The 24,152-nt window shown below is 42.5% G+C and overlaps 2 protein-coding genes across 3 annotated transcripts in view; one reads left to right on the top strand and one right to left on the bottom strand.

Moving 5' to 3' along the window:
• Positions 1 to 1,113, bottom strand: part of LRWD1 (leucine rich repeats and WD repeat domain containing 1) — a 57,208-nt gene extending 56,095 nt beyond the window's left edge. Inside the window, exon 1 of one of the 2 annotated variants that reach the window (XM_081313474.1) lies at positions 1,068 to 1,113. The gene's annotated coding sequence lies outside the window, so the exon portion shown is untranslated. The remainder of the gene's footprint in view (positions 1 to 1,067) is intronic. The other variant, XM_081313475.1, reaches the window with a different exon arrangement.
• Positions 1,073 to 22,162, top strand: ALKBH4 (alkB homolog 4, lysine demethylase). Its single transcript, XM_081313476.1, has 3 exons — positions 1,073 to 1,314; positions 17,358 to 17,555; positions 18,446 to 22,162. The coding sequence occupies exons 1-3, from the start codon at positions 1,183 to 1,185 to the stop codon at positions 19,091 to 19,093; spliced, it is 978 nt and encodes a 325-aa protein (XP_081169602.1). The 5' UTR covers positions 1,073 to 1,182; the 3' UTR covers positions 19,094 to 22,162.
• Positions 22,163 to 24,152: the final 1,990 nt, after the last annotated feature.

Raw genomic sequence — 24,152 nt, 5'->3', positions numbered from 1 at the left:
CCTTTAAAAAAAACAGTCTCAGCTCTAACATTCTTACACATCTGGATACAAGAAAAGCATCAAAAGACAGGGAATGAATAGAATTTGGGTTAAAATGAGAGAGCTTTTCCAGCTTTGGAAAGCATTATTATTGTTATAATTGGGTATTTTGATTTCTAAGGCATTTATAGTAGCTGACTGGTGTCAAATTATGAGCACCTTTGACTCCCTTGTTCCAACAAAAGTGCTTTGTATGTGTTATTACGAAACTAAATCAGAGCATAGGCAGTTTCAAAGGTATGGGAAGAAATAAAAAATGCCTAAGAATCTTGGAGAAGTAGAATTATTTTTTTAAGAGCAGTTTTCAACTACAACGACATGCCTGAGGAGGGGAACAGAAGAGATGCGGAAAAGGAAAAATCGACCCAGAATCTTATCTCTGAGGCAAACCTTAGTCTAAAATGAGACGGAAGAGGGAAAAACTGCATGTGTCTTTTTCAAAAGGGGGTTATTGTTTCAAAATGAAGATGAGCAGGCTTTGAGGGTCTGGTTGCCGCCTCGTCTTCCTAACCCCCTAATGAACAAACAAAAAAAAATCTCTCCTCAGCTAGACCGATATTTACAACGTGTAAAAAAAAATTACGCATCACCTCAATACGGAGGGGCAGATTTTATATATATATGTATATCTATATATATTTTAAAAAACCCGACCCTGGAGAGAAAGAGGCGCCGTGTGGCGGCGATGAGGAAAACTGGACAGGGGAGGGTAAGGCAAGAGCAGCGGCATCTTTAAATGCTCAACCAGCTTCGAGACCACAATTCCCATCACGCCCCGGCAGGACGCGGGGATGTCTTTCTTACCGCTAAACCGCGCAAAGCGCTGTGGGAAGACGAGTTTCCCGTCACAACATCGCTCCTCCAGTCAAGGCACCCGGTAGGGCCTTGAAAAGTCCGAAGAAGGAGGCGGCTCGCCTCAACATTTCCCGCCGGGCGCGCTCTCGCTTCATGCCCCAAAGACTGACGGCCCTTGTCCCCACGCCCCCGGGCTCCGCGCCAACCGATCTCTCGCCGTTCTCGAGCCTTACCTCAGACGGGCGCAAGAACCTTCTGGTGCTGCTTCTGCTGCCACCGCCGGGGCTCCGCGAACCGGAAGCGCGGAGGGGGGGCCGACGGCGGCAAAAGCTACCGGGGTCGGGTAGGATGGAGGCTGTTAAAACGCGAGGAGGAGGAGGAGCAGCAGCAGGAGCTGGAGCCGGCCTCGGCGAACCCAGCGGTTGCGGGTGCAAGGGGATCCGCTCTTGCCTGCTCTGCGAGGCCGCCCCGCCCCCGCAGGTAATCCACGCTGCCTCAGAGAAGGGGTGGGGAAGGGGGTGGGAAATGGAGGGTGGGAAGGGGAAGATTCGAGGGTTGGGGGTCGTCGGAGAAAGAGAGAGCGCAAGCGCAGTCTTGAGAAACTTCGGCTAAGAGCGCCTCTGAGGATGTGCAGAGGGCTCGTCTCTCGAGGAAAGGGAGGAAGAATCCTAGCCACGTTTGCTACGGGGGAAGAAGTTCCCACTTCAGGTTGCCCTTGTATTTTTAATCATAACTTTTATATATCTTAAAAATCCATCTTACTGTTCTATTGGGAAAGCTGAAAAGGATATGTGGCAATTTCAGGCAGGCAAATTTTAGCAGTCGAGGCGAGATGGAAATCTTCCAAAGAAACTTCCCAGACTCCAATTAACATTCAGAAAAGTCTGTCCAACACAGATGAATCTACTATCCCGGTATTGTCTTACCCATTGTATTTCTCCCTTCTCTCCAAATGTTACCTATGATTCTAGCTATCAACGGATTGCCTAGTCTTTCTGCTTTGGCAGATTGTGTGAACTCAATAGAAGCTCAAACTTTTTATTTATTTATTTATTTTATTACATTTATATACCGCCCTTTCCCGAAGGACTCAGAGCGGTTTACAGGATGATTAAAAAACAAAGATACAAAAGTTAAAAACAAATTAAAAAAATATATTCGTCCCTGCATAAATAAAACCCCAGATTAAAATTAAGATTTTTAGGCATTTGTTTGATAAAAAACATTTACAACATAAGGCTAGGGAATACAAAAGTTGCCAAGTCATTTCTTATGATGATTTTATCTAGACTATAATTTATATATAAATTATAGACAGAGAGAGGGATTTAAATTATTTAAAAGAAACAGACCAAATAAAAGAGGAGGTGGAGTTGCTTTCTATATAAGAAATAACTACATCTCTACAGAAATAGACCACAACAATGATGAAAACTGTAAACTTGAATGCATTTGGGTCAAGAGAAAAGGGAGAAAAAATGACATTGCCATAGGTGTATACTATAGGTCATCCAACCAAACAGGAAATAGATGAACTTTTTGCTAGTCAGCTAACTAAGGTATGTAGGAAGCACATCACAATAGTAATGGGGGACTTTAACTACTCTGACATCAACTGGGAGACAAACTCTGCACCAAGTGGAAGATCAAACAGATTCCTGACAAACCTAGCAGACAACTTTGTCACCCAAAAAGTAGAGAAGGGAACTAGGGGATTAGCCATTTTGGATCTAATTCTCACTAACAGAGATGAAATGATAGAAGGTGTTGAAGCCACAGGAACCTTGGGAGGAAGTGATCATGCAATATTGGAATTCAATATTATGGAAGCACAAGCAATAGAATACAGTCCAACTAGAGTCTTGGACTTTAAGAGAGCTAATTTCAATAAACTTAGACCTTGGGAAGGATTCCATGGATGAGAATCCTCAAGGGGAAAACAACTCAAGAAGCTTGGGAAATTTTGAAAACAGATAATAAAAGCCCAGTCTAGCACAATACCAACAAAGAGGAAAAATAACAGCTCTCAAAAGAAACCAGCATGGCTGCATAAAAAACTCTGATAAATTGAAAGATAAAAAGGACAAGTATAGAAAGTGGAAAGAGGGGCACATAACTAAGTGAATATCAGCAAATAGCCCGAGCCTGCAAAGATAAAGTGAGAGAAGCTAAGGCTCAAAATGAACTAAGGCTTGCGACCAAAGTCAAAAAAAACAAAAAAAGCTTCTTTTAACATGTAACAAACAAAAAAAGTGAACGAAATGATTGGTCCATTAATGGGTAAAAGTGGCAAGAAGGTGACAAGCAACAGGGAGAAAGCAGAACTATTTAACTCATTTTTTGCATCTGTCTTTACACAAAGGGAAAAAACAGACCAACCTATCAAAAATAGTGCCATAAAAAACAATAGAAACACAAGTTAAGATAGGCAAGAAAATGGTAAGTGAACACCTGTCTAGTCTTTGTTGTTGTTAGCTGCGAAGTCGTGTCCGACCCATCGCGACCCTATGGACAACATTCCTCCAGGCCTTCCTGTCCTCTACCATCTTCTGGAGTCCATTTAAGCTCACGCCTACTGCTTCAGTGACTCCATCCAGCCACCTCATTCTCTGTCGTCCCCTTCTTCTATTGCCCTCGATCTTTCCCAGCATTAGGCTCTTCTCCAGTGAGTCCTTCCTTCTCATTAGGTGGCCAAAGTACTTGAGTTTTAGCTTCAGGATCTGGCCTTCTAAAGAGCAGTCAGGATTGATCTCCTCTAGGACTGACCGGTTTGATCGCCTTGCGGTCCAAGGGACTCGCAGGAGTCTTCTCCAGCACCACAGTTCAAAGGCCTCAATTCTTTGGCGCTCAGCCTTTCTTATGGTCCAACTTTCACTGCCATACATTGCAACTGGGAAGACCATAGCCTTGACTATACGCACTTTTGTTGACAGGGTGATGTCTCTGCTTTTTAGTGTGCTGTCTAGATTTGCCATGGCTTTCCTCCCCAGGAGCAAGCGTCTTTTAATTTCTTGGCTACAGTCCCCATCTGCAGTGATCTTGGAGCCCAGGAAAATAAAATCTGTCACTACCTCCATTTCTTCCCCATCTATTTGCCAGGAATTGAGAGGGCCAGATGCCATGATCTTGGTTTTCTTAATGTTAAGTTTCAACCCAAGTTTTGCACTCTCCTTCTTCACCTGCAACAAGAGGCTCTTTAGTTCTTCTTCACTTTCTGCCATTAGAGTGGTATCATCTGCGTATCTTAGGTTGTTGATATTTCTTCCGGCAATCTTAATTCCAGCTTTTGATTCATCTAGCCCTGCCTTTCTCATGATGTGCTCTGCATATAAGTTAAATAGGCAGGGCGACAGTATACAGCCTTGCCGGACTCCTTTCCCAATTTTGAACCAATCAGTGGTTCCGTGTCCAGTTCTCACTGTTGCTTCTTGGCCCGCATATAGGTTTCTCAAGAGACAAATAAGATGGTCTGGTACTCCCATCTCTTTAAGAACTTGCCACAGTTTGTTATGATCCACACAATCAAAGGCTTTAGCATAGTCAATGAAGCAGAAGTAGATGTTTTTCTGGAACTCCCTAGCTTTCTCCATGATCCAGCGTATGTTGGCAATTTGATCTCTAGTTCCTCTGCCTCTTCGAAATCCTGCCTGCACTTCTGGTAGTTCTCGATCCACATACTGCTGAAGTCTAGCTTGTAGGATTTTAAGCATGACTTTACTAGCATGAGAAATGAGTGCAATGGTGCGATAGTTTGAACATTCTTTGGCACTGCCTTTCTTTGGAATTGGAATGTAAACTGATCTTTTCCAATCCTGTGGCCATTGTTGAGTTTTCCAAATTTGCTGGCAAATTGAGTGTAGCACTTTTACTGCATTGTCTTTTAAGATTTTGAATAGCTCAGCTGGAATACTGTCACCTCCACTAGCTTTGTTGTTGCTCAGCTTTTCTAAGGCCCACTTCACTTCACATTCTAGGATGTCTGGCTCGAGGTCAGTGACCACCTCATTGTGATTATCAGGGACTTTAAGCTCATTCTTGTATAGTTCTTCTGTGTAATTTTGCCACCTCTTCTTAATCTCTTCTGCCTCTGTTAGGTCCCTGCCATTTTGGTCCTTTATCATGCCCATTTTTGCATTAAACGTTCCCTTCATTTCTCCAATTTTCTTGAAAAGATCTCTGGTCCTCCCTATTCTATTGTTGTCTTCTATTTCTTTGCACTGTTCATTTAAGAAGGCATTCTTATCTCTTCTAGCTATTCTCTGGAATTCTGCATTCAATTGGGTGTATCTTTCTTTTTCTCCCTTGACTTTCGCTTCCCTCCTTTCCTCAGCTATTTGCAAAGCTTCCTCAGACAGCCATTTTGCTTTCTTGCATTTCTTTTTCTTTGGGATGGTTTTGGTTGCTACCTCTTGTACAATGTCGCGAACCTCTGTCCATAGTTCTTCAGGCACTCTGTCTATCAGATCTAATTCCTTAAATCTATTTGTCACCTCTACTGTATATTCAACAGGGATATGATTTAATTCATACCTGAGTGGCCTAGTGCTTTTCCCTACTTTCTTCAGTTTAAGCCTAAACTTTGCAAGGAGAAGCTCATGGTCTGAGCCACAGTCAGCTCCTGGTCTTGTTTTTACTGACTGTATAGAGCTTCTCCATCTTTGGCTGCAGAGCATATAGTCAATCTGATTTCTGTGTTGACCATCTGGTGATGTCCATGTGTAGAGCCGTCTCTTGGGTTGTTGGAAAAGAGTGTTTGCTATGACCATCGTATTCTCTTGACAGAATTCTATCAGCCTGTGCCCTGCTTCATTTTGCACTCCAAGGCCAAACTTGCCTGTTATTCCAGTTATCTTTTGGCTTCCTACTTTAGCATTCCAATCCCCCATGATGATAAGGACATCGTTTTTTGGTGTTAGTTCTATAAGGTGCTGTAGGGCTTCATAGAACTGGTCAATTTCATCCTCTTCAGCACCGGTGGTTGGGGCATAGACTTGGACTACTGTGATATTGAATGGTTTGCCTTGGATTCGAACTGAGATCATTCTGTCATTTTGAGGATTGTATCCCAGTATTGCTTTTCCTACTCTTTTATTGACTATGAAGGCTACTCCATTTCTTCTGAAGGATTCTTGCCCACAGTAGTATACCTGATGGTCATCTGAATTAAATTCACCCATTCCTGTCCATTTTAGTTCGCTGATACCTAAGATGTCAATGTTTAGTCTTGTCATCTCTTGTTTGACCACGTCCAGCTTTCCTTGATTCATGGATCTTACATTCCAGGTTCCTATGGAGAAAAAATCTTTACAGCATCGGACTTTCCTTTCACCACCAGACATATCCGCAGCTGAGCGTCCTTTCGGCTTTGGCCCAGTCGCTTCATTCTTTCTGGCGCTACTAGTACTAGCCCTCTGCTCTTCCCCAGTAGCATATTGGACGCCTTCCGACCTGAGGGGCTCATCTTCCAGCGTCATATCGTTTTGCCTTTTGGTACTGTCCATAGGGTTTTCATGGCAAAGATACTGGAGTGGGTTGCCATTTCCTCCTCCAGTGGATCACGTTTTGTCAGAACTCTCTGCTATGACCTGTCCGTCTTGGGTGGCCCTGCACGGCATAGCTCATAGCTTCATTGAATTACGCAAGCCCCTTCGCCACGACAAGGCAGTAATCCATGAAGGGGCTGTCTAGTCTAGACGAGTTCAAATCACCAGGACCAGATGGATTACACCCCAAGGTTCTCAAGGAACTGGCAGACGTGATCTCAGAACCACTGAACTATATTTTTCAAAGATCCTGGAGCACTGGGGAACTACCAGAGGACTGGAAAAGAGCTGATGTAGTTCCCATCTTCAAAAAAAGGGAAAAAAATGGATTCAGGAAATTACAGATCTATCAGCCTGACCTCAATACCTGGGAAGATTCTGGAAAAGATAATCAAACAATGAATCAGTGAGCACCTAGAGGCAAACAAAATCATTACTAAAAGCCAACATGGGTTTGTCAAAAAGATGCCAGACAAATCTTATTGCATTCTTTGACCAAGTGACAAAATTAGTGGACCAGAGGAATGCTGTGGATATAATTTACTTGGACTTCAGTAAGGCATTTGATAAAGTAGATCACAAACTACTACTTGATAAGATAGAAAAATGTGGGTTAGACAGCATCACTACCAGATGGATTCGTCGTAGCTGGCTGACAGGCTGTACTCAGCGTGTGGTCCTCAATGGAACTTCATCTACATAGAGGGAAGTGTGTAGTGGGGTGCCCCAGGGCTCTGTTCTGGGCCCAGTGCTCTTCAACATTTTCATCAATGATTTGGATGAGGGGATAGATGGAGAACTCATCAAATTTGTAGATGACACCAAGCTGGCAGGAATAGCCATTACTCCAGAAGATAGGCTTAAGATACAGGAGGATCTGGACAGACTTGAACACTGGGCGCTATCTAACAAAATGAAATTCAATGGTGAAAAAAGTAAGGTTCTACGTTTAGGCAAGAAAAACCAAAGGTACAGGTATAGTGTAGGGGGTACCTTGCTCAATAGTAGTAACTGTGAGAGGGATCTCGGAGTCCTAGTGGACAATCACTTAAATATGAGCCAGCAGTGTACTGCAGCTGCCAAAAAAAGCCAACACAATGCTAGGCTGCATTAACAGGGATAGAATCAAGATCACGTGAAGTATTAATACCACTTTACAATGCTTTGGTAAGACCACACCTGGAATACTGCATCCAGTTTTGGTCACCATGATATAAAAAAGATGTTGAGACTCTGGAAAGAGTACAGAGAAGAGCAACAAAGATGATTAGGGGACTGGAGGCTAAAACATAAGGAACGGCTGCTGGAATTGGGTATGTCTAGTCTAATGAAGAGAAGGACGAGGGGGGACATGATAGCAGTGTTCCAATATCTCGGGCTGCCACAAAGAGGAGGGACTCAAGCTATTCTCCAAAGCGCCCAAAGGCAGGACAAGAAACTAATCAAGGAGAGAAGCAACCTAGAACTAAGGAGAAACTTCCTGACAGTTAGAACAATTAACCAGTGGAACAACCTGCCTCCAGAAGCTGTGAATTCTCCAACACTGGAAGTTTTTAAGAAGAGACTGGACAGCCATTTATCTGAAATGGTATAGGGTTTCCTGCCTGAGCAGAGGGTTGGACTAGAAACCTACAAGGTCCCTTCCAACTTTACTATTATGATTGATTATATGTGTTCAAACCCAGAAACCTTTAAAATGTGATCAAGTTATTTCAATTACGGATTATCTGCAATAACTAATTAAAATAGTATTGAAGTAGTTAAGCATTTTGGAGAATTCGTGTAAAAGAATATTTTCATTAATAAAGTTCAAAAAAGGTTGACGTGAATGTTTAATCCTGCAAAAAAAACCTCCAAAACAAACCTTGTGTAAATGTGTACATTCACAGGAAATGGATTCAGGATTGATATGATGAATTTAGCAGGATTCTGATACAGATCATCTATTTTATCCTATTCCTTCTGCTAGGGCAAAAAGCTGAAGAAAAATGTTTTGTGTTTTATCAGAATTAGGAGGCTATTATTGTGAATACATTTGTTCCTGTCTAAATCATCTTGTTTTGTTTGGAGCAATATGTTCTTTCAAGTAACAGTCATGTTCTGTACATATTTGTCCGCGGGAGGCCACCATTGTCCAGATATCCGGGTGTGAGTCACTCCTCCTGAGATGTGGCCCTAGGGCTCAGTTGGGCTTGCTGCTGGTGTACCTTTCGCCCAGTCGCGTAGCAGCAGCCCTGCCTGAACTTCTCGATATCCTCTCGGGTTTGGTGATTGAGTTCCCCAAACTTATGATTTTGGGGGACTTTAATCTGCCATCCCTGGAGGTATCATCAGAGTTGGCTCGGGAGTTCATGGCTTCCATGACGGCCATGGACCTGATGCAAGTAATTCAGGGCCCGACTCATGGGGGGGGTCACACGCTCGATTTTGTTTTTCTCTCTGGACGGTGGTTAGATGATCTGGGTGGGGGTTCTCCAATTATTATGCCCCTGTCATGGACCAATCATCATCTCCTGCGGCTGGCCTTCCGTTTTGCCACCCCCCGTTGCTGGGCCACGGAACCGACAAGATGGTTCCGCCCCAGGCGCCTAATGGACCCTGAGCGGTTTCAGGTGGCGCTTGGGTCCCCGCCTGCCGCCTTCGCTCATAACCCGGCCGATGCCTTGGTGGAAGCCTGGGAAAGGGCAGCCACGGAGGCACTCGACCGCGTTGTACCCATGCGGCCCCTGACCCGGCGCAGATCCCAGTGGGCTCCATGGTTTTCCATGGAGCTCTGGGAGATGAAGCGTCGAAGACGGGGCCTAGAGAGCTGTTGGAGATCCAGCCGGTCTGAATCTGACCGATTGCGACTAAGGTCCTCTATGAGGTCTTATCTCGTGGCGATAAGGGTGGCAAAGTCTAATTACTTTGCTGCCCTCATTCCGTCCACAGATAATCGTCCGGCCGCCCTGTTTGGGGTGACCCGCTCCCTCCTCAATCAGGAGGTGAGGGAGGAGCCCTTGCAAGGTCGTGCCGAGGAGTTTAGCCAACATCTGGCGGACAAAATCGCTCGGATTCGGGCCGGTCTGAACTCCGACTGGGCAGAGTCTGACGGAGGTGACACGAGCGGTTCTGGTGATGTTATCTGGGAAGAGTTCGACCCTGTGACTCTGGAAGATGTGGACAGGATCATGGGGAAGCTGAGCTCCACCACATGTTTATTGGACCCGTGCCCCTCCTGGCTGGTCTATGCGGCTCAGGAGGGGACACGAGGCTGGCTCCAGGCAGTGATAACTGCTTCTTTGAGTGAGGGTAGCTTTCCTGCCACCTTCAAGGAGGCAGTGGTGAGGCCCCTCCTCAAGAAGCCTGCCCTGGACCCGGCTATTTTGAATAACTATCGTCCAGTCTCCAACCTTCGCTTTCTTGCAAATGTTGTTGAGAGTGTGGTGGTGCATCAGCTCCCTCTGTTCCTGGAGGAAGCTGATTATTTGGACCCGTACCAATCGGGCTTTAGGCCCAGGTACAGCACGGAGATGGCATTGGTTGTGCTGGTGAATGATTTCTGGCGGGCTCGGGACAGGGGTTGTTCCTCTGTCCTAGTCCTATTAGACGTCTCAGCGGCTTTCGATACCATCGACCATGGTATCTTACTGCGGCGTCTCAGGGGGTTGGGAGTGGGGGGCACTGTTCTCCAGTGGTTCTCCTCCTACCTCCTGGGACGTTCGCAGTCGGTGCTGACAGGAGGGCAGAGGTCGGCCTCGAGGCCTCTCGTTTGTGGAGTTCCTCAGGGGTCGGTCCTCTTGCCTCTCCTGTTCAACATCTATATGAAGCCGCTGGGTGAGATCATTTGTGGTTTTGGAGTGGGGTATCATCAGTACGCTGATGATATCCAGTTTTTCATCTCTACCCCAAACCACCCCAGTGATGCCCTCGATGTGATGTCCTGTTGCCTAGAGGCGGTTCGGGTCTGGATGGGGAGGAACAGGCTTCAGCTCAATCTCGACAAGACCGAGTGGTTGTACATTCTGGCATCTCGGGAAATTCGGTCCATTCCATCTTTAACCATGGGGGGTGAGGTGTTACCCCCCGTAGATAGGGCTTGCAACTTGGGTGTCCTCCTGGACTCACAGCTCAGTTTGGAAGACCATGTAGGAGCTGTGACCAGGGGGGCTTTTGCCCTGGTGCGCCAGTTGCGACCCTATCTGGACCGGGATGCCCTGCGTACAGTCACTCATGCACTCGTGACCTCTCGTATAGACTACTGCAATGCTCTGTACATGGGGCTGCCCTTGAGGACCACTCAGAGGCTTCAGCTGGTGCAGAATGTGGCCGCGCGAGCTGTGATGGGGGTCTCCCGATACTCCCATGTAACACCTCTTCTCCGCGAGCTGCATTGGCTTCCAGTTGCCCTCCGGGTGAGATTCAAGGTGCTGGTGATTACCTATAAAGCCCTAAATGGCATGGGTCCGGATTACTTATGGGAGCACCTGCTGCCGGCGTCATCTTCCCTTCGTCCTGTGCGCTCCCACAGAGAGGGCCTCCGCAGGGTGCCGTCGGTCAGAGAGTGTCGGCTTGCGGCCCCCAGGGGGAGAGTATTCTCTGTGGGCATGCCAGCCCTTTGGAATCAATTACCGGTTGAGCTCCGGATGGCTCCCGACCTTCGCTCTTTCCGCCGGGATCTGAAAACCTATTTATTTGAACAGGCCGGCCTGGTTTAAGGGTTTGGGGTTTTTTAATTATTTATTGTTAGGGCTTCATTAATTTAATTTACTTTTAATTTTGTAACTTTTGTAGTGCTTTTATTGCCCTGTACACCGCCCTGAGTCCTTCGGGAGAAGGGCGGTATAGAAATTCAATTATAAATAAATAAAAATAAATAAATTTGTCAGGATAATTCTAGGATTCTTGTGCATCCTGTCTTAATATTACAAAAATCAGCTTTATTAGAATTTTAAATTAGTACCAAAGAGATACAAATTACAAACATCTCTGAGGCTATTAACACCCAGGATGATACTGGACCATTTTCTGTCAGATTCATCTACTTCAGGGGTGTTAAACTGCCGGCCCATGGGCCGGATGTGTCATGCCGAAATCGCACCCACCCAATTGCCCGCAATGGGGAAAAAGTCGCATCACGTGATGTTGCGAGTTTGACACCCGTGATCTAACTTTGTTGATTAGTTGTAAAATGGTGGAAGAGAGGGCAGATTACTTATTTATCACAATATATTGTTCTAAATTCTTACAAGGTTAAATAGTTTTAAAGGCTACAGTATTTATGTTAAAATTAAACAGCCCTCTCTTAACAGGGGGGAAGGGATATAACACCTGTTTACAATGCAGTCCTTTGCAGCAGTTCCAAGTAAGTTCCGCAGCTGTTTACACTCTGATTCAGGTGACTGAGGATACAGATAAACCCCCAAGTAGCCTCAAGGACTCTCAAGAGACCTAACCAGATGACTGCAAAGAATATAAATCCTTCCATTCCATTAGAACTAAAGAAGTTTTTTGGATGAGAAGCAAAATGTTTTCAAAGGAAGAAAGTCTTTTGGATAATGCACCTTTTGACAACCATGACCTGGATGACTGAGAACCTCCATAGGTATTTGGCTTGTTCACACAACAATAAGGAAGCTGGTAGCCATTTCTAAAACCATTTACTGGTGTAAGCTGTTCCTCTTTCTCAAAAGAGAAAGGTGTCATCTCCTTTACATTAAAAAGATGAGAAAGAAAAGTTGATTCTAGTTGCTTAGGGTTGCTTCTGTATAGACATCTCAACTGAAGGTAATAGCATTGACTAGAATTCTTGTGTTGTCACTTTCACATTAAAGTTTGCTAATTTGAATTGAGAGGCTGATTTGGATTTATCATTTCAAGTTCTGATTGTTGTTAGTCTGATACCTGGCCACAGTATCATCCCACTACTCAAAGAATAAAAGACCAAGATATTATACTTGTCTCTGACTTAATTGTAATAAAGAGTTCAGTTATTGAGAGCAGGGGGGACCTCCACATTACAAAACTCTTTTTCAAGGGAAGTACAATCCAATCCAGAGCAAATTTACGATATGGGATTGAGCCAAATATTCACTTATGAAGATCTATTCTGCCATACGGGCTTTAATTTCATTGTTGTGATCACCCAAACTCTTTACAATTGTTAAGTGCTGGGTCAGGTCTGGGTATGGTTAGTATTGCTGTATTAGTAGACTGGTTATACCAAATCCTGAACTGAAAAATTACTTTTTAGAAACTTCAGAGCAGAAAGAAAGAGAAGACTTGCATAACACATATGGGAGTAACGAAAGGCCAGGCCAGTAAGATGAGAATAGATAACACTCCATCCAGATCTTAAGGCAACTGGTACTGTTTTTTGTCATGTCTAGTCCTGAATCTCAGTTGAAAGGGAACAGCATAATCCCTTTTTCTCTAGGATCCTCTGTAGCTAGAAACCTAATGTCTTTTCCAAGGCTCAGAATACAGATAGTCCTCAACTTACAATTGTTTAGCAACTGTTTGAAGTTATGGCAGCAGTGAAAAAAGTGACTTATGACCATTCCTCACACTTATGACTATCCGCATCCCCATAGTCACATAATCTTGATTTAGGTACTTGGCAACCAGTTTGTGCTTATGGCTGCAGCATCCCAGGATCACATGATTGCCACTGTACATGATTGCCACTGTGGCCTTCCAGCCAGTTCCTGACAAGCAAAGTCAATGGGGAAACTAGATTCACTTAATAACTGTGTGATTTGCTTAATGAAAACCATAAAATTGGATGTGATCATGTGATGACTCACTTAATGACCGCTTTGTTCTGGTTCTAATTGTGATTGTAAGTTGAGGACTGCCTGTAAATCACATTTGATCTTGCAGGATGTTACCCAAATCATCTCACCAGACTCTATCCAGGTGTGGCATCTAAGTCTAAGGATTTGCAAGCAGTTCTACCTAAAAAACTTACAAAAATATCATAACGGCGTTTGAGTAGATATTATTGTGGTAGCTTATTATAGACTGCTTGAACTGGCAGAGGATATGAATAAGGCTTTTCTGTGACAAACGATTGAATTTTTATTGAGGCACACAGTAGTGACAAATATCCTTAATTTACTGGAAATCTTATTCTGCCAAAGGTCAGAAGTCTAACAAAATCCTCTCCTCTCTTGCTGAGTACATTGTCAGAAAATAAAGGACAGAACAAGGAGTTCTATTATATTAAATGACAATAACTTTATTTTTGTCCTACCCCTGTAAAATATTTGTAGGCTGTGATTTCACTGTTTAAAATACTTAACCAATAGTTTAAATAACCTATTAGTTTTAAATGTGTTGTTTATGTTTTCTATTATTCTTAATTTGTCCCTATAGTCTGATTCAATGGCACATAATTCTTAATTTCTTCAAAATTACATCTTTACACATGGGGTATAAATTACATCATTATAACTTCATCTCTTCAATTCTGCTAAAAGAAATCTTGTGAAAATAAGAGATTAATTATACAGTACATTAATAAAGAAGTGCGTTTTAAAAGAATAGGAAATCGTTTATCTTAAAACATTTAGCACTTATATTCAACCAAATGAGGGCATAAAGCCAAATGATCAAAACCTATCTTCAAAATCTAATGCCAACTATAGGCAGTCCTCAGGATATGACCGTAATGGAGCCTGTCACATATCTCCATAGCCATTAAGCAACATGGCCTCACTTAATGACCCTTACTGTCCCTGATGCAACTGTTGAATTAATTCAAGGGTTGCTAAGTGGAGTACAGGTAGTCCTTGACTTATGACCACAATTGAGCCCAAAATTTTTGTTGTTAAGTGAAACATTTGTTAAGTGATTTTTGCCCCATTTTACGACCTTTCTGGCCACCATTGTTAAGTGCATCACTGTAGTTGTTAGTAATAATAATAATAAACCTTTATTGTCAAAGTACAACATGTGTACATTGAGATTAGCTGAGCCTCCCCCCGTGCTCTCTCCCCCCAACACACAGTGACAACAAACCCTCCATCCCACCACACTATGTGAACCAACTACACCACACACCGGCCTCCCAAGTCAATTCTGCATAAGATTATGTCCCATTTAAAAGCCTAACAGCCCACGGATAAAAGCTATTTTTCAGCCTGTTGGTACGGCTGTCTATATTCCTATATCTCCTACCGGCATACCAAACCACAATACCATACGAGAGGACGCTCTCTATAGTAGACCGGTAAAAGGGTCATTAGCTGTTGTTCTACCCTGTTCTTCCGCAAGACCCTAAGAAAGTGAAGCCTCTGTTGGGCCTTTCTAGCCACCTGAGTTGTGTTAACTTTCCAGGTCAGATCTTCACAGAGGTAGACTCCCAGAAATTTAAAGGAGGAAACTCTCTCTACACAGTTCTCTCCGATGTGAAGTGGGGCAGGTTCCTCCTTTTTCCTCCGGAAGTCTAACACCATGTCTTTCGTCTTGCCGATGTTTAGGTGCAAGTTGTTGTTACTACACTATATGGATAGTTTTTGTACCTCCGCCCTATATGCTGTCTCATCCCCACCTGTAATAAGACCCACCACAGTTGTATCATCTGCGAACTTGATTATCACAGTGGATGGGTCAGATGATACACAATCATAAGTGTATAAAGAGTACAGGTAGGGGCTAAGCACACAGCCCTGTGGTGTGCCGGTGCAAAGCTTCAGGGGGGTGGACAAAGCAGAGCCGACCCTCACTGTTTGTAACCGATCCCTAAGAAAGTCTTTAATCCAATCGCAGATGGCGGGGGAGAATTTCAAGTCAGTCAGCTTCTCGATGAGAATGCTCGGCAAAATGGTGTTGAAAGCCGAGCTGTAGTCAACAAAAAGCATCCTGACGTAACTTCCAGGCTTCTCGAGATGACTTGCTACAGAGTGTAAAGCAGTAGCTATGGCATCGTCTGTCGACCTATTTCCCCTGTAGGCAAATTGATGTTTATCAAAGTCCAGTGGGAGGCATATCCTAAGATGTTGGAGAACCAATCTTTCGAAGCATTTCATGACTACAGACATTAATGCAATAGGTCTGTAGTCATTCAGGCACTCAACTGCAGTTTTCTTGGGGACTGGGACAATGGTAGCTGCTTTCAAGCACGATGGTACACATGCCGTTTGCAAGGAGATGTTAAAAATCCTTGTCAGGACCCCTGCTAATTGATCGGCACAATTCCTGACCACTATCCCCAGTACCCCATCTGGGCCTGCGGCTTTGCTGGGATTCACAGCCTTCAATACAGCTCTCACTTGGTGTTCACACAGGGTGAGTGGCTGAGAGTCAGAAGGCCGGCCAGCAAAGGCTACGGGGTCTGGTCTTTTAAACTCGTAGCGGGCGAAGAAGATATTCAGCTCCTCAGCCAACGAGGCATCTGTGTTTGCCATGCTCCTCGTGCTGCCCTTATAGTTGGTTAAGTGCTGCAGTCCCTGCCATACTTGCCTCGGATCGTTGTTCGCTAAATGGTTCTCCACCTTTTGTTTGTATTGTTGTTTTGCCATCCTAATGCCTCTTCTGAGATTTGCCCTGGCCTCTCTGTATCTGTCCCTGTCCCCCGCCTTAAAGGCAGAATCCCGGGCTCTCAGGAGTGTTTGTATCTCTGCAGTCATCCAGGGTTTACAGTTCTCGTAAACTCTAATGCACTTATCCGTTGTTACACTATCAGTGCATGTTCTAATATGTAACACGGTTAGTAACACGGTTAGTAACACAGTTGTAAAGTGAATCTGGCTTCCCGATTGACTTTGCTGGTAAGAAAGTCACCAAAGGTGATTGCATGATCCCAGGACACTGCAACCGTCATAAATATGAGTCAGTTGCCAAGAGGCTGAATTTTGATCATGTGACCAGGGGGATGCTGCAACGGTTGTAAGTGTGAAAAATGGTCATAAGTCACTTTTTTCAGTGTCATCGTAACTTTGAATGGTCACTAAAATGAACTATTGTAAGTTGAGGACTACCTGTACCGGTTGCTTCAGGGGTAGGAGAGGCTTATACAGGCCCAGGGTTGTCTGCATTAGACATCCCAAGGCCATCACCCTCCCTCGAGGCACCCCATGCTCCACTTCTTGTGCCGCCCGGTCTCCGCAGTGTCCTTTGCACCCAGTAAGCAAGGGAGATCAAGCCAGCTAAAGCTTACAAGCCTTCAGCTGTCTTCCCACCCAGCGAGCCGGCCAAACCTGTGCTGTTTTGCATTAGGTTCTAACTCTGTTCTTGCAATACTGTAGTGTTTTTAATATTTTTAAGGAGGCCCATTTCTTTGTGGAGTTTATAAAGCCTCCTTAAAAAGGAAGCCCCCTATAGGTGCTTGAGAATAAACACCTGCTTTGTCAGAAGGCTAGGTCTATAAGATTCTGTATTCGGGGCTGAGTGCCCCTCTCAGAAGCTGCAAAAAACAGAAAGGTAAGTTGGGTGTTGTTGGGCTCTGGAGCAGGTTGAGTCCTGTAAGTGGGAAAGAAGCTGGAGGCTTGCAAGCTCCAGACAGCCTGATCTCCCTTTCCTTACCGGAAGTTGCAAATTCCAGAGGCCTAATCTTCCCTTCCTTGCTGGATGGGAAAGAAGCTGGAGGCTTGGGTGGATGAGTGGCTGCAGGAACCCAGCGGGGTGAGTGAAAGAGCACTAAAGCATCCCTGCAGTTGACCATAAGGGCAAATGACTGCGGTGGTGCTGCAGCTGATGTAACTTTGAAACTGGGTCATAAGTAGCTTTTGGAGCCCTGTCATAACTTTGAATGATCAATAAGAGACACATTGTAAGTAAAGGACTACCTTTAAGACGCAGGAATTCTAAAAGCATATTTATTTAAGCAAGTGATTAGAAGACTGTATATTTCTGCAAGCGATTAGAAGACTGTATATTTCTGCAAGCGATTAGAAGACTGTATATTTCTGCAAACTAGAAAATTTAACAAATTGTAAACGTGAAGATCAGATTCAGTTACTACTTTTCTCCTTTTCACATTCCCATTTTTTTCCTCAGAAAAGTGCAAATTTTGTTTACTGCCCACTGACCGGCTTTGCTGTGGGAGAGAAACAATCAGAATTTGAAGGATGGGCTTTCCAGTTTCCAGGAATTTTTTTGCTGGAAGACTTTATAAACACAGATGAGGAATATCAAATGGTTGAGCTAATGGATCGAAGCATATGGAAGCCATCACAATCTGGCCGAAGAAAACAGGTCTTGTCTCAAGCTTAAATTCCTCCTTACTCTGGGAGGTAGGGATGGGGTCATCTTCCAGTGTTTGGATATCTTTTGTTTAGTGTGTGTGTTTTTCCTTCCATTCTCTTTCCCTGTGATTTTTTTTCCAAAATAAGTTAAAACAACAGAAATGTTAGTAGTACCTCTGGTGCAGCCACTTTCTATTTTGATCATAATAAGTACTTGGTTTATTTAATCAGGGTTTATTCAATTCAGTATTCTTGATTTACATGAGAAAATGAATTATGAATGCATATAGGATACTTCTGGAGCAAGTCATTCCACTGGTTAATTGTCCTGTCAGAAAATTTCTCTTTATTTCTACGATGTTTCTTAAGGAAGCAAATTAAAGGCAGGAATTTCTTGGGTACCAACCAGCTAAGTAATCTAAATATTCTTCAGTTAAATGGAAAATGTGTTTCAGGTAGCAATTTCAGTAGCAATTGAAGCACAGTTAATTACCAGGATAAAAACCCTGCAGGAAATGCCAGAATATGTTGATGCTTGACTGATTACACTGCCATATTGGCCAAATGACATTGACTGTCTGACATTCTAACATTTTAGATCGTTCCTTTTTATATTGGATGCAAAACCAGTTACAAATTATTATATTGAAATAGTTTATCTGTATAAATATTTAGGGTAGATTTTGTTTTTTAGGAAGCAGCATTGTTTGTCAAGGATCTCAACGAGAATGTATAAATTAATATTGTTACCCTGTTATTGCAAGTGTTGGACTAAAAATAGCAGCTTGTCTAAGCCTGCATTTTTTTTTAGAGATGAGATCCGAATTGGGGATTCCATTGCTCACAGTCTTTATCTTTTAATTTACCCCTCCTCAAATACTCTTTCTTCTTTTTCAATAGGACTATGGCCCCAAAGTGAACTTTAAGAAGCAAAAATTGAAAGCTGGTAATTTTTCTGGGTTGCCCAGCTTCAGCAAGGAGATCGTGGCACGAATGCAAAAATATCCAATTCTTGAAAGTTTTTCTCCTGTTGAGCAGTGCAATTTAGATTACGACCCTGAGAGAGGATCTGCTATTGACCCACATTGGGATGACTGGTGGCTATGGGGGAAACGGCTGGTGAGCTTAAACTTGCTCTCAGATACTGTACTTTCCATGTCCTGCGACTCAGAGGATAGTCTCCAGTTATTTCCTCTAGTTCTTCAAGAAAACAAGCAGATGCACAGGTATAAATCTCCTGATATTTCTCAAGAGTATCAGATTGATGATTGTAGTCTTCTAGAAAGCACTGAATATTCATCCACAAAGTTAGTTCGACTCAGAGAAATCCTTGTTGCTATTTACCTACCTCAGAGATCACTAGTCGTTCTCAGTGGACCTGCTCGCTACCAGTGGAAGCATGCCATTTATCGCAACCATATTAAAAGTCGTCGCATATGTATCACCTTCAGAGAATTGACTGCTGAGTTTAGTCTTGGAGGAGAACATGCAGAGCTGGGTAAAGATCTCTTGGACATTGCTCTAACATTCAAGGGATCACCTGTATAAACACCAAGGGAAAAGCACTGTGGCTTTTCTTTGGCTGCTGGATATTAATGTTCAGGGCTTTCATAAACCACCTTCCTTTTTTTCCTCCCCTGAGCAAAGTTATATACAGCATTCATTATTCTGACAAGGGTGGTTCTCAGTGTTACATTCTAGATTCGAATGTCCACTGTAATTAAAATAATTTGAATTAATTTTTTAAATCTACACTGTGTGGCTCTTCAGATGTCACTGAATTTAATTATGTTAACAGTGAAGAGAATAAATGCATCTTCCTTGGAAACAGGTTTCCTTTGAAAGTCTGTTTGCAGCACATGGTCTGTAGCCTTTGTGACACTGTTGGGCTACAGCACCTAACAGTCCTCATCCTTAGCTGACTAGCTGGGGCTGTTGAGAGTTTTAATTCACCATCTGGAGGGCCATAGGTTATATGTTAAAACATATTAATTAAAAGTGTTAAATTTCTTGTCTATCCATAACCCTGTTAAAATCATTAGTTTTAAGGATGGGCATACATTCATTTCTCTTATTTTATTTAACTAAAACTGTAAGAGAAATAAATTAAAGAACAGTTTATTAACCCTTCTGACAATTATTGGCATTTCTCCAAAGACTTGGCATTTCTCCTTGATATATACCAATAAAATATATAAAATATCTATTAATCATAAGATGATCAGTATCTAAGCTGATTTTTAAAGACTGATGAATTTCCAAAGCATACATACCAGGGCATTCATTTTTTAACTTTACCTTCCAATCCCTGCTTCACAGATGTCTTTGTATTCCTTGATAAGATTAAAAATGCGAATCCCAGGCATGTTAAAATTAACAAACTAAAAGAACAGTGGGATCGAATAAGAAAAACCAAAAGAGTTTTTATTGCTAAAAAATCAAGCTTTCGTTGGCTAACTGCCAACCTCGTCAGGATGGAGATGCTGGGGTGGGGAGATCGCGTTTATACTGTTGGTGTCTGCACTCTGCTCATGGAGCGCATCACCGGTCTGTTTGTTGAGGTCTGCCGTATTTCTTTGTATAGGTTGTATAGGTTTCTTTAAAATTAACCAAATTTTAAAAAAAGAATTTTTTTTAAAAAAGCACAATTAGAAAATGGAGAAAAATGCTGCAAAAAGAAATAAATACAGATACTTTTTTTACATGCCTTCAAGTTGTTGACTCCTGCTGACTGCCTGGAGTAGTCGCTGCAGTTTTCTTGGCAAGATTTTTAAAATAGTTATCCACTGCCTTCTTCTTAGGGCTGAGAATCAGTGAGTGGCCCAGGTTTATCCAGCTGGTTTTGTACAAGGCAGGACAAGAACTCACAGTTTCCTGGTTTCTACTTTGGTGCCTTAACCACTACTGCAGCGATCCCTACCCCAGAGCCGGGGCCCACGACCGGGCCTTGGCCTGTTCAGAATTGGGCTGTGCCAGTTCTTTCCACCAAGCTGGAAAGGTTGGGGACTGCTGGCACTACAGTAAACTGGCTCACAACCATCCTCATTCTTATCTAACTGGTTTTATAGACATATGAATAAATTTATGCCACAATTCACTATTGTCTTCCATAACTGATCATAATTATAAGTCCATTTTCTTTGTCCAGAAGTCAAAAATAAAGCTATTTCATTGCATTGCGGTGGTGGCACAGAGGTTAGAATGCAGTATTGCAGGCTAATTCTGACTGCCAGGGGTTCAAGCCTCACCAGCTCAAGATTGACTCAGCCTTCCATCCTTCCAAGGTCGGTAAAATGAGGACCTAGATTGTTGGGGGCAATATGCTGACTCTCTAAACCACTTAGAAAGGGCTATAAAGCACTGTGAAGTGGTATATAAATCTAAGTGCTATTGCTATTCCCAACAATATAAATGCAATGAGATGATTTCTAAAATATTATTTCTTGTGGAAAAGGATGTAATCTAAAAATCTGCTGAAGTTTTTTTAAACCATTTTTTAATTAGTTAAACATGCAAGCAAAACAAAGGAGATACATACATATAACTTTTGACCACAATTGACCCCAAATTTTTTGTTGCTAACCAAGGCAATTGTTAAGTGAATTTTGCCCCATTCTATGACCTTCCTTGCCACAGTTGGTAAGTGAATCACTGCAGTTGTTGAGTTAGTAGCATGGTTATTAAATGAATCTGGCTTCCCCATTGACCTTGCTTGTAAGAAGGTTGCAAAAGGTGATTGCATGATCCCAAGACATTGCAACATGCCATTTGCCAAGTGTCCAAATTTTGATCAAGTGACTATGAGATACTGCAACAGTCATAGGTGTGAAAAATGGTCATAACTCACTTTTTTCAGTACTGTTGTAACTTTGAATGGTCACTAAACAAATGGTCATTGAGAACTACTTGTATACATCTTGAATTTGTAATTATATATGCAGGTAATCCCCAACTTATTGAGCCCAAAATTTCTGTTGCTAAGTGAGGCAATTGTTAAGGGAGTTTTGCTCAATTTTACGACCTTTCTTGCCACAGTTGTTCTGTGAATCACTGTAGTTGTTAAGTTAGTACCATAGTTATTAAGTGAATCTAGCTTCCCCATCGACTTTACTTGTCAGAAGATCACAAAAGGTGATCACATGATCCCAGGACATTGGAACTGTCATAAATATGAGCCAGTTGCCAAGGGTCTGAATTTTGATCATGTGACCATGGGGATGCTGTATTAGTCGTGTGAAAAACAGTCATAAGTCACTTTTTTCAATGCTGTTGTAACTTTGGTCACTAAACAAATGGTTGTAAATTGAGGATTACCTGTATAAGTGTGTGTGTATGTATGTCTTAGCTTGCATTGCGATGTAAGGGAACCATTCCTGTTTGAATTTCATTAGCTTGCTGCTGCATATATGTGCTTTTCATCGCTGCATATTCTTCAATTTTAGACTTCCAGTCTTGTACTGATGACCAGGATTATTTTTCCCCAATATTGTGTCAAATTGATTTTTGCCACTGTCAATATATATGTTAATAAATTATGATACCTTTCACTTCTGCTCTCTAGAATCATCCTAATAAAAATATTTTGTTGTTTTAATTCAAATTTTATTAAAAATTTTCTGAATATTTTTGTCTATTTCTTTTTAGTTATTATAGTGGGATTTTTTTAGCATAACCACAATATATGCTAAAACATTCTTTCTTGTTGAGACGTTTCCAACATTTATTTAGCACTACAAAGCTTGAAAATCCCTCCTCTAAGGTTTGATTATTTCTTAACTATGGTAAAATACCTTCATGAAGAAGGTAGCATCTGTATTTATATAATTAACAAGGCTACAAATGCATGTCATTGATAGATGATGAGATTATTGTACAGTATGTCAGGACCCACCCCAATCCACATCTTAGGAAAATAAAGAACTCTTGGAGCCAGGTCTTGTCCAAAAGGAGTGTTTACTAGGACATGATCAGTTGTGGAAATACAAGACAGGATCTGGCATTGTGTTACACTCTGATACTTTATAAAGAGTTCCCGGTTCAACCCCCTCCCCTCAAACCCATTTGGTCAGACCCACATCAATTTAACTTAGGTGTCAAACCCTTTCGTGGGAAAGAGGGATCTTCCCGTGTCTTTATGACTATTGCCTCCTTCCTTTTCAGATTCAAATGGAGATACAAACCAGATCTCCTCCTCCCTTCCCTCCCTTTGTTGTCCTCAGTTCAAAAGGTTTTCCCTGGTCTTTGAAGACAGCCTACAGGCAGGCTGAATAAACCTCTTCTCCCCTCAGGAAAATGGCAGAATCCAGGGAGGGGTATAATAGTTTAGACATACATTTATGAATGGGATATAAATGGATTCTGACAGTATGATTGTGGTTTTTCTTATACAGACTGCTTATTCCTAAATGTAGCCTAATTTTAGCTGTTATTATATACAAAGTATAATGTAACTTAGTTACTTCCCAATTTACCTTGTTGGGGAATGCCCCTGTTTCCATTATTACTGCTTTTGTATTATTCAGAGCAGGGATCCCCAACCCCCGGGCCATGGACCAGTACCGGGCCGTGGCATGCCAGCAACCAGTCCGCACAAACAAGGAAAGCCCCATCCACAAGATGCAGGCAGCACACAAAACCACACAGAGACAGCCTGGTCCGTGGAAAAATCTCCACGTAACCAGTCCCTGGTGCTCAAAAGGTTGGGGACCTCTGATTCAGAGAATATATTCCATTAGCATCACATATAGTACCATATTGCAATGAATTCACTAAACTCGTCTCTAATGCTTCCTTAAAATTGCAAGGCTAAATAGGTCATAGTATGTGATTTGTGCTTCTATAGGTAGTCCTCGACTTACAACAGTTCATTTAGTGACTGTTCCAAGTTACAGCAGCACTGAAAAAGTGACTTATGACCATGGCAGTATTCCCATGGTCACATGATTTACTTTCTGATGCTTGACAACTGATTCATATTTATGACGGTTGCAGTGTCCCAGGGTCATGTGATCATCTTTTACGAGCTTCTGACAAGCAAAGTCAACGGGGAAGCCAGATTCACTTAACTGTATTACTAATTTAACAACCGCAGTGATTCACTTAACAAATGTGACAAAAGTCATAAAATGAGGCAAAACTCAACAAATTTCTCAGCAACATAAATTCTGGGCTCAGTTGTGGTCATAAGTTGAGGACTGCCTGTATATTAGCAGATAAGAGATGGCAAAACCACAAATGAAGAAAGAAGCCAAGAGGATCTGCAGAAAGTAAGTCATGAAGGACTCCTTGGGAGGATTGGATATCTTTGCGGTTAATAAGATTAATTTGCTGTTGTCATTTGCATGATGTGGCTGCAGTATGCAAAATACATTCCAGTGAATCCAGAGTTGAGGCTGGGGATTAGGCATACAAATTTGAGACACCAGAAGGCCAAAATGGGCAAATTAATGATCAGTAAGATAGAAAGGTGAAATAAGCAGTTTGGATGTGGATAAGATCAATTGTATTTTGGACAGGGAGTCAGGCTTTCCATAGCAACTTTTAAGATTTGTTCATCCTTTCCAGAGCCCTCCTTACACGTTTCCAGAATCTGCAGCTCACCTTGCTG

Source organism: Vipera berus (assembly GCF_964194415.1).
Source record: "Vipera berus genome assembly, chromosome: 1".
Taxonomy (NCBI): Eukaryota; Metazoa; Chordata; class Lepidosauria; order Squamata; family Viperidae; genus Vipera; species Vipera berus.
Note: the sequence above shows the minus strand (reverse complement) of the source record. Positions and strands in the feature narration are given on the sequence as shown.